Source organism: Stegostoma tigrinum, chromosome 31 (genome assembly GCF_030684315.1).
Source record: "Stegostoma tigrinum isolate sSteTig4 chromosome 31, sSteTig4.hap1, whole genome shotgun sequence".
NCBI classification, from domain to species: Eukaryota; Metazoa; Chordata; class Chondrichthyes; order Orectolobiformes; family Stegostomatidae; genus Stegostoma; species Stegostoma tigrinum.
The window spans coordinates 17,226,543-17,240,432 of record NC_081384.1 but is presented as its reverse complement, the minus strand read 5'-3'; the positions used below and the strand labels follow the sequence as shown (position 1 = coordinate 17,240,432).

General features: G+C 40.5%; 1 protein-coding gene across 1 annotated transcript; it reads left to right on the top strand.

Annotated features, from left to right (window-relative positions):
- Window positions 1–271: 271 nt before the first annotated feature.
- Window positions 272–774, top strand: LOC125466361 (10 kDa heat shock protein, mitochondrial). Its single transcript, XM_048560762.2, has one exon. It carries the CDS (start codon window positions 361–363, stop codon window positions 667–669), a length of 309 nt encoding a protein of 102 aa, XP_048416719.1. The 5' UTR covers window positions 272–360; the 3' UTR covers window positions 670–774.
- The last annotated feature ends 13,116 nt before the right edge of the window (window positions 775–13,890 follow it).

Sequence of the window (13,890 nt, the reverse complement as noted above, 5' to 3'; positions counted from 1 at the left end):
TTAGAATCTGTGTTTTGGTTTAGAGTCAGATTGGTTTTACTTATAAAGTAGGAATTTATAAAATGTCACATTAACTGACTGTTTAAAAATTGTGCATTTTTTTTGTGCAAGTACAAATTCACCCCAGGAAAGGGAAAGAAAACCAAACCAAAACCTATTCAAGAGGATAAAGATAATAAAATGTGAGGCTGGATGAACACAGCAGGCCAAGCAGCATCTCAGGAGCGCAAAAGCTGACGTTTCGGGCCTAGACCCTTCATCAGAGGGGTTCGAAGGTATTTCCTCACGTGGAGAGACTGCCATAATTGCTGCTGCAGGGAGGTGTCTTATTTCTAGTGCTTTCTGGAAGTGGTAGCAGGCATGGCAGGACAGGCATTTAAAAAGTTTCTGCCCCTTTTTGACCGTGTTTTGGTGGAAAGGGTGGCAGCAGAGAAGGTAACAAAAGGTGGCATCATGCTTCCAGAAAAATCCCAGGGTAAAGTACTTCAAGCAACAGTTGTAGCAGTTGGACCTGGCAGCCGAGTAAAGAATGGTGATATTCACCCCGTTAATGTAAAAGTTGGTGAAACAGTTCTACTCCCAGAATATGGAGGGACTAAAGTTGTCTTGGATGATAAGGACTACTACTTGTTTAGAGATGGAGATATTCTTGGAAAATACACAGCATGAATGTTGGATGTTTCTTTCAGTTTTAAGAAACTGGCCATTCCATGAAGTTGCTGTCTTTTTGTCTTAGTCTGTAAATACCACTTTTTCCAGCTTTGGTACAATAAGTCCTATTCAAGAGGAAATGAGTTTTCACATCTTGACATGGTAGAAAAGGGAAAACTGCTTTCTCTACCCAAGGCCAGGGAAAGAAAAATAGAAGTAGCTTCTCTTGAGCCAGCTTGATAGGGCTGATTAGGCTGGGACTTTTTTCATTGGAGCATAGGAGGCTGAGATGTGGCCTTGTAGAAGTTTATAAAATAGTGAGGGGATGAGGGGTGTTGTTAAGAATTAATGGTGGGTGTCTTTTCCCTGCAATGGGGGATTTCAAGATTAAGGGGTACATTTTTCAGGTGAGAGAAGAGAGATTTTTTTAAAAATGAGGGGCAAATGTTTTACATAGAGGGTGGTTTGTGCGTGGAATGAACTTCCCAAGGAGGTGGTAGATGTAAATACAATTGCAATGTTTAAAATACATTTGAATAAGTACAAGCATCTGAAAGGTTTCGGCAGATATAGGACAGAAGCAGACAAGTGAAATTAAGTTTAAGGACAATTAAGTGGTCACTGGATAAACATATGGATGATAATGGAATAGTGTAGGTTAGATGGGCTTCAGTTTGGTTTCACAGGTCGGCGCAACATCGAGGGCCGAAGGGCCTGTACTGCGTTGTAGTGTTCTATGTTCTATGCTCTACCTCAGCTTCTGTTTATGGTTGGCATGGACTGTTGGACCGAAGAGTCTGTTTCTGTGCTGTATTAACTCTATAATACTATAGCTGTTATTGTGTTAGCCACCAAGCAGGATGTGGATGTGAACTGGTTCTCTGTTCAAAGAGAAGAAAACTGACATGATGTTTGGAATTTTAAGAAACAACAAGTTGTTGGAACAAGTTGTTGGGCCTTGTTGTTGGAAATTAGTCCTGGAATACTCAAGCTAAGAGGGACAATTTTTGGTGGAGGCTGTGATATCTGACCTTGTACAACAAAGAAATAACAAGTCTACCTGATAGCTGGGAGGGACAAAGATCTTGATCCTTAATGTTGTATATCAACCAGTATCAAGGCACGAAGTGCAACGTTTGACAAGGTATATTTCGGATGCATCAGCGAGTTAACATGAAAGTACCTTTTCTTTAAATTGCAGTATTAATTGCCTGTTAAGTCTATGGGTTATTTCCTTCAGTCACAAGGAAGGTTACCTCTTTTTTAGGTGTTTGTAATCAGCCTCTGCAGATATCACAACATAATCTAGATTAAAGATTTCCAGAAAGAGACCAGTGGTAAAATACTTAAGTCCAGTGATGACTCAAATGTAGTTTGGTTTGCAAGCCATGAGGAGGAAATTAGAAGCTGAAGAAATGTAGGATAACAACTAACAACTGGACGGGAGAGGATTTCATTGAAAATATTTGCAAATTAAATATTTAAAAGTTTACGGAGAAAGGGAAATGAGATCATGGATATTTCTTGCACAGCGACAATACAGGTATGAATGGCTACATTCTATACTGTTACAATTCTGTTGTTTCAAGCCATTAGTCTGAGTGAGGTGGTGAAAATTCTGGCTTTCAGGAAAATAATCATGACATATAAGGCATTAGACATATAGCAGAAGAAGTCCATTCCGTCCAATGAGTCTGTTCCGCCGTTCAATGAGATAATGGTTGATTTGATAATCTTCAACTCCACTTTCCAACACTTTCCCCATAGTCCTTACTGATTAAAAATCTGCCCAACTCAGCTTTGAATGTACTGAATGATCCAGCATCTGCAGCCCTCTACAATGAAGAATTCCAGCTCTTTGGAGTAAAGAAACACTGAGCCAAGAAATTCCTCCTCACTTTTGTCTTAAATGCGCAACCCCTAATTGTGAGAGTATGCACTCTGGTATTGCACTGATGCATCACCAAAAATGGTTTCCTTGCAATGAAGTCAAGGTGATGGTCAAACTCATTATAGTTTTAGGATTGCAGTATGGCCAATCTGAATTTTTTAGTAATATACCCCTGTATTGAATTGTCAACCAAACACCAAAAATACAGTCACTGTTAACACAATAAAAAGTTGAGGTGATTGTGATTAGTTATGAAGAGGGAACAGATGGGAGTGATGTGTGGAAGCAGGTGTAAGATTGTGTGTTTAATTAACTATCCACATTGAAACATGTCTTAGTTTTCTGTCTCACTGACTGGCTTGAATCCAAATTGGCAGTCACTTTGAGATTTCTGAGGTTCTGGAATATCCTTGTTGTTAAGGTGTTGTAAAATCCCCTTGAAGGGTTGCTGAGCAATTCTGTTAGGGACAACAAAAGACATTTTAAGTTCCAAGTTAGAAATTTGTAACATCCATCCAGTCTGGTGTAATCCATACTTCAAAAACCCAGTTTGGACCTTATTGCATTTTCTCCTACACTGACTTCATCTAATACAATTTCTTACTCTGGTGCTATCTTTCTATTCCAATTTTTTGTGCAACTAATGAGTAACAAGCAGATGCAACACGCTCAGATTTCCAAAAGGCATTAAATAAGATACCGTGCATAGGTTTATTTAATAAGGTAAGAGTGTTGGAGGGGGCAAAAACAAAAGTTGCTGGAAAAGCTCGGCAGGTTTGGCAGCATCTGTGAAGAGAAAATCAGAGTTAATGTTTTGGGTCCAGTGACCATTCCTCAGAACATGGAGTTGGATGTGTGCCTGGCTAGAGAGTTGATTAACTAATAGAAAACAGATTGGACATAAAGGGACACTCTCAGAATGGAGACTTGTAAGAGTGGAGTGCCACAAGGATCAGTGCTGGAATTCATGAAAATATATATTAAATACTTGGGTGACGGAAGTGAATGTACTATTGCCAAGTTTGAAAATGACACAAAAATAGGTGAGAATGACATAAAGTGTCCACAGGGAGACACAGACAGGTTAAGTGACTGGGCAAAACCTTGGCAAATGGCATATAATGTGGGGGAATTTGTACTTTGGCAAGTTGGAGAGCTGAACATTATTTAAGTCAGCAGAATGTCACAGCACAGGGAATTTGGGTATCCTAGTTCTGAAAATCACAAAATGATAGCATCCAGATGCAGCAAAGCAATAGGAAAGACAAATTGAAAATTATTTAAAGGGAACACTGTATAAAAAATAAGGAGGTCTTGCTAAATCTTGATAAGTTGCTGGTCAGACCACAAATATAAGCAGTCCTGGTTCCCTTACCTAAAGAAATAGATTCAACACTGGAGGCAGTCCAGAGAAGGTTCAGTTGGTTGATCCAGAGTATGTTGAGATTTTCCAATAAGGGTGGCTTTGTATTCATTGGAATTTAAGATAATGAGAGGAGATGTTATTGAAGCATACGACTTTAGGCGATTTAGGGGTAAATGCAGAGAAGTTGTTTGCCAGGCAAGAAATCTGAGGATCATTCACCACAGAAGTTGGGTTATTATGTATATTGAAAGCATGAGATGGACATATCCTAAATCCCAAGGCTAATTTTACTTCTATGTCTTATTAATATAATTTTCTCTTTAATATTACATGCAGGTTTGCACTTGCTTGTCAAGTTAATTTAAACCTTCCCTAACTGCACGAGCAAGCCATCTGGCAAGATCATTGACTCTAGCTATTTTCACATTCAACCTATCTAGCATTAGTAGAACCAGAACTAGCCAAAATGTCCCAGAAATCAAGAGCCATCTTCTGTCTAGCAGTGTTTCTGTGTGTCCACATTAATCAGCTCTAGCCTCCCATTTCTACATCCTTTGTTTTTGGGCACTGGGAGCTATCCAGAGGTTATTCCCTCTGACGTCCTGCTTACTATTTTGTTTCTTCACTTCCCATAACCTGCCTGCCAGGGCCATGTTGTTCTTTCTACTGATGATGTGGGGCCACGGCCATAGGCTGTGCACTTGACCCCCCTCAGAGTGCTTTGCAGCTGCTCAGTGAAATCTTTGACCCTGATACCAGAGAGGCAGCATACTATCTGGCTTCTTGTTTGTGACTGCAGAAAAGCCTATTTGCTTCCCTTATGATAGGATCTCTTACCACCACGGTTTTCCTCATCTTCTGGCTTATGCATTTTATCCAGGAAATATACAACACTATTGAGATAACATGGTGTGAAGCTGGATGAACATAGCAGGCCAAGCAGCATCAGAGGAGCAGAAAAGTTTGATGTTTCGGGTCAAGACCCACTGCAAAACATGGCAGTTCCTACTATCTCTACAAAACTATTGAATTGGGTCTGGCTGCAGTCCGCAGCCTCTCACCAGTATTCAGAACTGAGTACTAATCGGAGAAGGGGATGCTACTAAGGAACTCCTACATTACATGGTCCACCTGGAACATAAGGGCATTCTCTCTATTAGCTCACCCTTAAGCTGTAGATGACCACATTCAGAACATGAATAGCACATAATTGTCACGCACACAAATGTAACATCGCAGCTGCTCAAGCTTTGTTCAGGGAAATATTATGACATTCAAACTTTGAAATCTGGAGCTCAAACCTCTCCAACTGATAACATGTCCTACTTGTGTGGCTATCCAGGTCAAGAAAAGCCTTCCAGCTATTAACTGATTTATCAGAAATTAACTTAAGACTTATATTAACATATACTTACCAGTGGCTCACCAATCAACTGCTTCCCTTAGTGTAAATGTTACTTCATTTTTAAGGGACTTAATTCAAGACAATGCACAAATTATCTGGAAAAAAGCCTAATTAAATGTACAAAACTTAAATTTAGCAAACTTAAAAATCTTTTCAGATTTATAAATTTTATCAATTTTAATTTCATCTATTGCCCTTGTGTGAACCAGTAAAGACATCAGCAATACTCACCAACCAGTCAGGGACCTATTATCATGTAACACCACTGATAATGTTCTTCCCCCCACTGATAGTATACTGTCTCTGCTCAGCATCTTCAGGATCTGAACGCATAGCTTGACCTGTTACACTTCTAATGCTTCTGCTACAGCAACACAGGTCTGCACATTGCACAATACCATGGACAGACGGGGTATCATTCTAACATATTAGCCTTAATGACAGTTCCTCTGACAGCACAGCATTCCATTAATGCTACATGGGAGTGTCAGGATAGAGTTTTGCACTGCAGCCTCTGAAGTGTGATTTGTGCCCATAGCTTTCTGACACAGAGCTAAGAAAGTTACCTACTGAGCCACAGGCAACACAGAAAAATTCATTAATGAAGATAAAGCAACAAGGAAGGACAATAAATGCTGGGCCCACCATGGGATGTTTGTACCTTATGAATGAATAAAAAAAAAGCACTTGAAAATAGCTGGATCAAGCACACCACCTGAGCCACCCCTGCAGTGATATCTGGAACTGAGGTGATTGCACACCACCAACAATTTTCTCTTCTGCTCGATATGTCGCCAGCAAGCACAGAGTTTCCACCTCGATTCCCAGCAATTTCAACTTTACTCAGCCCCACAATGCCACACTCGGTCAAGTGCTTTTTGAAATCAGGAGCAAAAACTCCCTCTCACGTGTGGAATTCAGTATTTTGTTCCATGCAAGGCCCAGGGTTGTTAAGCGCAGTCCAGACTGAGTGCCTGAGTAGGTTACTGTTTAGTGCCAAGTTGACAGTGCTGCTAATGACACCTTGCAACATGTTGATTACATTGAGAGTGGATTGATGGATTGGATTTGTTCTGCTTTTCCTAGGCTAAGATATACCTGGGCAATCTGCCAGTTTATCAAGTAGATGCTAATGCTACATTGAAACATTTTAGTTAAGAGTAGAGCTAGTCCTGAAGCACGAGTGAATTAAATTGGCTGAAGATTGACACCCAAGATGCTGCAGGCCTTAGCGAGAGATCAAAATTTATCATCCATTCAACACTTTTGACTGGCAATATTTGCACACCTTCAGACTTGTCTTGTGAAATCACTTACTGGGCTCTCCCACCATTAAAGTAGGGGATGATTGTGGCTTCCCTTGCTCCTGTTAGTTTCTGTTGGAACAGAAATGGCAATATATTTCCAGGTGAGGATTTCGTGTGGCTTGGAGGGGAAGTGCAGGTAGTGGTGTTCCCATGCATCTGCTGCCCTTGCCCTCTAGATGGAAGTGGTCCTGGGTTTGGAAGCATTTCCATAGAACCTTGGTGAATTTCTACACTGCTTCATATAGCTGATACACCCTGTTGCTACTGAACCTCAGTGGTACAAGCAGCAAAGTTTGAGGTTGTGGTGTCAATCAAGCAGACTGCTTTGTCCGGGATGATGTCAAGTTGTTTGAGTGTTATTAGAGCAGCTTTGGCTGCAGAATGCAACCCAAGAATGGACCGATGTTCAATTCTATTGAACCTAGATGTGCCTTCATTCTATTTTTCTTGATGTCCTTAAGTTCACACAAATTTTTCATCATCCTTCAGCCAGTTTCCACAATGGCATCATCTAGATTGTTAGATAAAAAGCAACAGCCCTAACATCAAAGTCCGCAACATACCAATCATAACTAATACTTTTGGCCATCGTTTCCTCCTTAACCTACTGGCATTGAAACCAATTGCAGCACCCCCTATTGATAACAAGTTGAATAACACTGAGGCAATAATGGGAATAGTAACAAAAACAAAGATGCTGGCAAATCTCAGCAGGTCTGGCAGCATCTGTGAAGGGGAAACAGAGTTAACGTTTCGGGTCCGGTGGCCCTTCCGCAGAACAGTTCTGAGGAAGGGTCACTGGACCCGAAACGTTAACTCTGTTTTCTCCTTCATAGATGCTGCCAGACCTGCTGAGCTTTTCCATCAACTTTGTTTTTGTTCCTTATTTACAGCATCCGCAACTCTTTTGGTTTTAGAACATAGAACATAGAACATAGAACATTACAGCACAGTACAGGCCCTTCGGCCCTCGACGTTGTGCCGACCTGTCATACCGATCTCAAGCCCATCTAACCTACACTATTCCATGTACGTCCATATGCTTATCCATATTCTCTGCCTGGGGAAATAGGACTTCCAACTTAGGGTCCACCCTAAGCTCATGATTTTGCATGCCTTGATTAAGTCAGCATCTTGTGTACAAGGGAAAACAATCCTAGCCAACCTTTTCTCGTAGATGAAATTTTCAAGCTGAAACAGCACAGTCTTGTAAACCTCCTTTGTACCATCTCCAGGGCAATTATGTCCTTCCTGTAATGCAATGACCAGAACTGTACACAAAATTCCAACCTTGGCATAATCAGGGTTTCCTAAAGTTTCGGCAATACATCTCTTATACTGTACTTTATCCAATGAAGGAAAGCATTCCATATGCTTTATGGACATTATTTACCTGTCCTAGCACCTTCAGGTACTTGTGACATGCACTCCAAGATCTCTCACTTACTCTACACCTCAGTATTCAAGTTTATTGTTTGCTCCCTAGCTTTGTGTTCCCTCTCAAAAAGAAACTACTTCACACTTCGCCAGGCTGAATTCCATTTATCATTGTTCCATCCATTCAACTAAATCTTCAGTGTTCTCAAAATGACACACAATGAAGAGAATTTTCAATAAGAGAATGACGATCATGCTAAATTCAAACATCAAATATTGATCACAAAATGTGATGCCACCTGACAGCTGCAGGAACAGCATCTCATATTTCACTTGGGAACCCTGCAGCCCAAGGGTATCAATGTGAACTTCACAAGGTTTAAAATTTCCCCTCCCCGACCTCATCTTAAAACCAGCCCAGCTTGTCCCCGCCTCGCAAACCATTCCTCCCACCTCAAGCCCCATCTCCATCTCCTACCCAGTAACCTCATCCCACCTCCTTGACCTGCCTGTCCTCCCTGGACCGACCTATCCCCTCCCTAACTCCCCACCTACACTAACCTTTACTGGCTCCATACCCACCTCTTTGACCTCTCTTTTCACTCAAAAAAAAGAGAATTTTCATAAGAGAATGACGATGATGCTAAATTCAAACATCAAACATTGATCACAAAATGTTGATGCCACCCGAAGGTTGCAGGAGCAGCAACTCATATTCTGCTTGGGAACCCTGCAGCCCAGTGCTATCAATGTGGATTTCACAAGCTTCGAAATCTCCCCTCCCCCAACCACATCCCTAAACCAGTCGAACTCGTCCCTACCTCCCTAACCTGTTCTTCCTCTCACCTATCCTCTACTCCCACCTCAAGCCGCATCCGTATTTCCTACCTACTAACCTCATCCCACCCCCCTTGACCTGTCCATCCTCCCTGGACTGACTTATCTCCTCCCTACCTCCGAATGGGAAAAGAAACATTGATCCAGAACATTTTGGAATGCAGGGTAAATCAGGAAGTTTTCCTGCTCTTGATTACTCATCAATTAATCCCTCTAGAAATGTGTACGTGGGAATGTTAAGTGAGAACAGGACCTGCTCTTGTGAAAAGATCACTCTTGTATATCATTCCCATTGTTCTCCAATAGTTTCCCCTCAACCAGATTGAGAATTGTCTGTTTGGAATAAGGTCCCAAAAGAAGTCAACAGCTGGATAGGCGGACGATGAGAAAGAAAACTCACGGGAAAGCTTCAAGAGCTAATCTGGAAATAGGTTGATTGATGGCAAGCCAAGACAGTCACTCTTTAAATATAAACTACTTGAAGAATGTTGAGTCTACATCTGTTAAATGAAATGGCTTTATTGCGGTCTTATTAAAAGGAGACGATTTCTATAAGGTTAGTAAGCTATTATCAAATATCTAGAGTAGGCTATGTTGCATGGAAAAGTACTTACCCTTACTGCTTGCTGTCTCGTTTACATATATTTTATTTGTTAGACAATATGCATATCTAGCATGCAGTTTGCCTGTACGTGAAATAGAGGTGTCATAAATATATCTGTGACACAGTTGAGACATATTTAGATAAGCTGACTACATTTCAGTGCCAAGGCATATTGATAATGGGCAACACACGTGTCCTTGACATGTGGGTTTTAGCTACAACGAGATTAAGTCTGGTGACAAAAACACAAAGTTATTTTTATTTCAGGATTACATCATTCATTCATGCGTTCATCTCTCAGACAGAATATTGTGTATCTAGTTGCACTTCAGGGCTTATATAACATTACAGGACAGTACTGAGGAAACTGCCACACAATCAAAGGTTATGCACATCTATTGCAAAATATATAAATCTTCCCATTGGAGTATTCAATGAGTGGGTAGTTAACTTTGTTCTAGCCCTCAGAACTAATTAATAGCTCATCTATGGCATGCACTTTTTACACAAAACATGCAAGTTAATTGTCCCATTTACTTACCTAACAGTGACTTCAAGGATAATTAATTAGTTGTGAAGTACTCTGGGATATTTTGACAATGCAGTCAAATGCAATAATACTATAACCCTTTCTCATTTAGCTGCATTGTCACTTCACTACATGAAGAATGCACTTAAGGCTGGGCACATGAATGAATGAAAATGTTTCCTGATTTAGAACATCTGAATGCTATCCATGGTTACATTTTAAAACTACAGAATACAAAAAAATCTGAATTTGAGGGTAGATCAGAAATTAGATCCTGCATGGAATGAAGGAATAAAACCATGATATCTTTATATTTAAGTTTCCCGATCATTTCCATGCAGACGTATTATGCTAGCTGTGTGTGTGCTTTTGCAGCAGCTGGCAAAGATGGACAAGTGACTCCTTCCCTCAATTATTGTCAGCTAAGTGTATTATTCCATGAGGATGTAGTGGCAAATCATGATTAAAGGCATCCTGACTCTGGTACCTGCCAAATGCTCCCGCATACTTTCTTTCAAATAAATCTAACTTCCTATAACTGGAGTATTTTCAAAGAAACTCCCACCAATATGTTACAAGTGGCATGCCATGGTTGTATTACTATGCTATGTTGCATGTAATGTTCTCCTTTAAAGAATTCTTGGAAGGAGTTTCCTTATTGTATTTCTGGAACGCTGGAAAGAACAATTTGTCGACCCTTGAATGGTTGAGGGCAACAGCCGGCCAAAGAAATTCCAAAAGGGTGCATGTGACTTTCCAGGTCACCTTTACATTAACATGAGATTAGTGAAATCGCAACACAACAGATGACCCTCCCAAGCAGCCCACCAATTTCCGGATGGCGACTTGGAGGCGCATGCATTTAGCAGCTGGCTAAAAGGAAATTGTAACTATTTTACCCAGCACAGAGACAACCAAAATTGTAGACTCAAGTTTCAAACATACAGCAGCAAGTACATGCGCTTTCAAATTCTCTTCAGTATATAAAAACCAAATAAATCTGCAAATAAATTAATTCTTAAAATCTCTGTAACCACTTACTTGAAAGTATCAAACAATTCTTTTATATTTCAACAACAATGGTCACCTCCTGACCTGCACTGACCCACTGCGTCAGAGTCTAAATGATACCACGTACAACTATTTGCAAGGAATGAACTGCTACATGGTGTGTTCAGAAAATCAAGATTAACCATATATTTAAAAGCAACAGGATGGTTCAAAATATAACCAAATAAAAACTGTGTCTCTTTCCACTTAATGTTATCTCAGTCACCTATGCTCAAGATTTGATCTGAATGGTAGAAAACCTCAAATTCAGAGAGATTTGGCAAAAAAGAAATAAAAGTAGAGAAATAGTAGCATGTATTTATGCAGAACATAGAACATTACAGTGCAGTACAGGCCCTTCGGCCCTTGATGTTGTGCCAACCTATGAAACCAATCTGAGGCCCATCTAACCTACACTATTCCATTAACATGTAGGAATAAAATTGCCACAGTCTTTCCAGACCATAGGGCTGTTCTCTCATGACAGAGTGGGAGAAACAAATGATGGTGGGTTTAACTTGAGGATCACCATGCTATTGGATCATTTTTGATTTTTTTGAAGCCAATATTTGCGAAACATCCTCCACTTTGGAAGGATAAATAAAGTATTCATTTCAGGAGCAATTGTTTGAATAGTGTTTCAGCTTGCAGTGGTTGCTACAAAATCATTATGACATCACTTGCTTTTTTGACCATACTGACACGGGAGCAGATACATTCGTTGATCTATTTATAAGCCATCATTTAACACTTAGCTGACCTTGTGTGCTCTGGGTTCACTGACTTTTGTAACCTCTCCTTCCAAGGACATCATGCTTGCCATTTCTCTTGAGGTTTCTGTTTACACTATATTTAGCTTAATCACAGATAGGAATCTCTGATGTCTTTCTTGTAATCCTCCTCAAGCATAATTCACTTCAAATTCACTTCCTTCTCCGTCTGATTCTGGGGGATGTGGAGAAAAATTCTCTTCCATTGCTTTAAACGGCACTTTCAAATTTAACAAGTATTTAGCTTTTGACCCTCTCTTCACATCTGCTTTCAATGTGCTCTACCACCTCCTTACCTCTATGTCTAATGCCTTGTTCAAAGCCACTCTTACATTCTTTCCATCCTGCTGCTGGACTGATAGAGCTACACCTTTGCCTCAAATACAACCTAGGATTGCAGATTTGCTCATAAATGGTGCAATACTGGTTTAACCATTTATTATTAAAACTGGCCAGACCATAACAAACTCTGCATCTCTCTGCCAGATTTTAGTAACAATTCTGTGAATATCCTTGAAAAAAAAACCACAGACATCTCTAATTTCAAACGTTACCTTAAACCTCTCATTCCTGTTCCTTTCACGATCACCTCTTTGTGCTAAATTACGCTGGATTCAAATGCCTCTGCCATTTCTACCTTTCTCCATCCTCAAGAAACACCCCAGGTGCTTTTCCAACAATGACACAAGTAGTATCAGAAATAATGGGAACTGCAGATGCTGAAGAATCCAAGATAACAAAGTGTGGAGCTGGGTGAACACAGCAGGCCAAGCAGCATCTTAGCAGCACAAAAGCTGACATTTTGGGCCTAGACCCTTCATCAGAAAATATTTCTGTGACTCTGATGGCCCCCTCCTCCTGCCCTCCTGGAGTTCACATTTTTCATGAGACCATCTCTCTTGACTCTCCTTCCATTAGACTGGTGACCACTCAACTTCTCTGCCTGGTCCTTATGTGAGCTGAAAATGTAATAAGTATCCCCTCTTCAGTAAATCAACATGGCATAGAATTTTGAAAATCAAATATTATACATTGAGACAAGTATGGTTTACCAATTCAGCACTGTTGGCAACTTTTGATGGCTCCTTTTCTAAAAGAATTCTCTTTTGCATCTAATTTCCAATCCAAAGTAGAAAAAAATCATCGTCATTCTTAAAGTCAGCATGAGTATCAAAGAAATATCATAACCATGGATAGATGTCCCTTCATCATACCTCTCTCTGACTCAAACCAAACAACACAAGTTCCCCGACCAGCCACACATCATTTGACTTGGGCCAATATTGTCAACCCTTCACGATCACTCCATCAAAATCCTGTACTTCCCTCCCTAACAGCATTTCAGGGTGCATCAACACCACATGAACTGCAGTGGATCAAGAAGGTGGCTCATTATCACTTTCTCAAGAGCAGTTAGTGATAGGAATCAAATGCTAGTCCTGGCAGTGACGTTGCCTTCCTGTGAAAGTCATACAGCACAGAATCAAACCCTTCAGTCCAAATCATCCAAGCCGACCAGACATCCCAATGTGACCTAATATCATTTGCCAGCATGTGGCCCATATCCCTCTAAACCCTTCCTTTTCATATATCCATCCAGATGTCTTTTGAGTTGCATTTGTACCTGCCTCCACCACTTCCTCTAGTAGCTTGTTTCATATGCTAACCATGTTCTGCGTGAAAAAGTTATCCTTCAGGTCCTTTTGTAAAATTTTTCGCCTTTCACCTAAAACCTATGCCCTCTAGTTTTGGATGGCCCTGCCTTAGGAAAAAGGTCTTATCTACTTACCCTATCCATGCCCCTCATGAGTTTATAAACCTCCATAAGGTCACCCCTGAGCTTCTCTACTCCATGGAAAAATCCCTCACCTTAGACAGCCTCTCCCCATAACTCAAACCCTCCAGTTCCTGCAACATACTTTTCAGCACCCTGTCAGATTTCACAACATCCTTCCTATAGAAGAGACTCCAGAATTTGTACATAGTACTCTAAAAGTGGCCTCACCAATGTACTGTATAGCTGCAACATGACATCCTAACTCCTATATTCAATGTTCTGACCAATGAAGGCAAGCATACCAAATGCCTTCTTCACCATCCTGT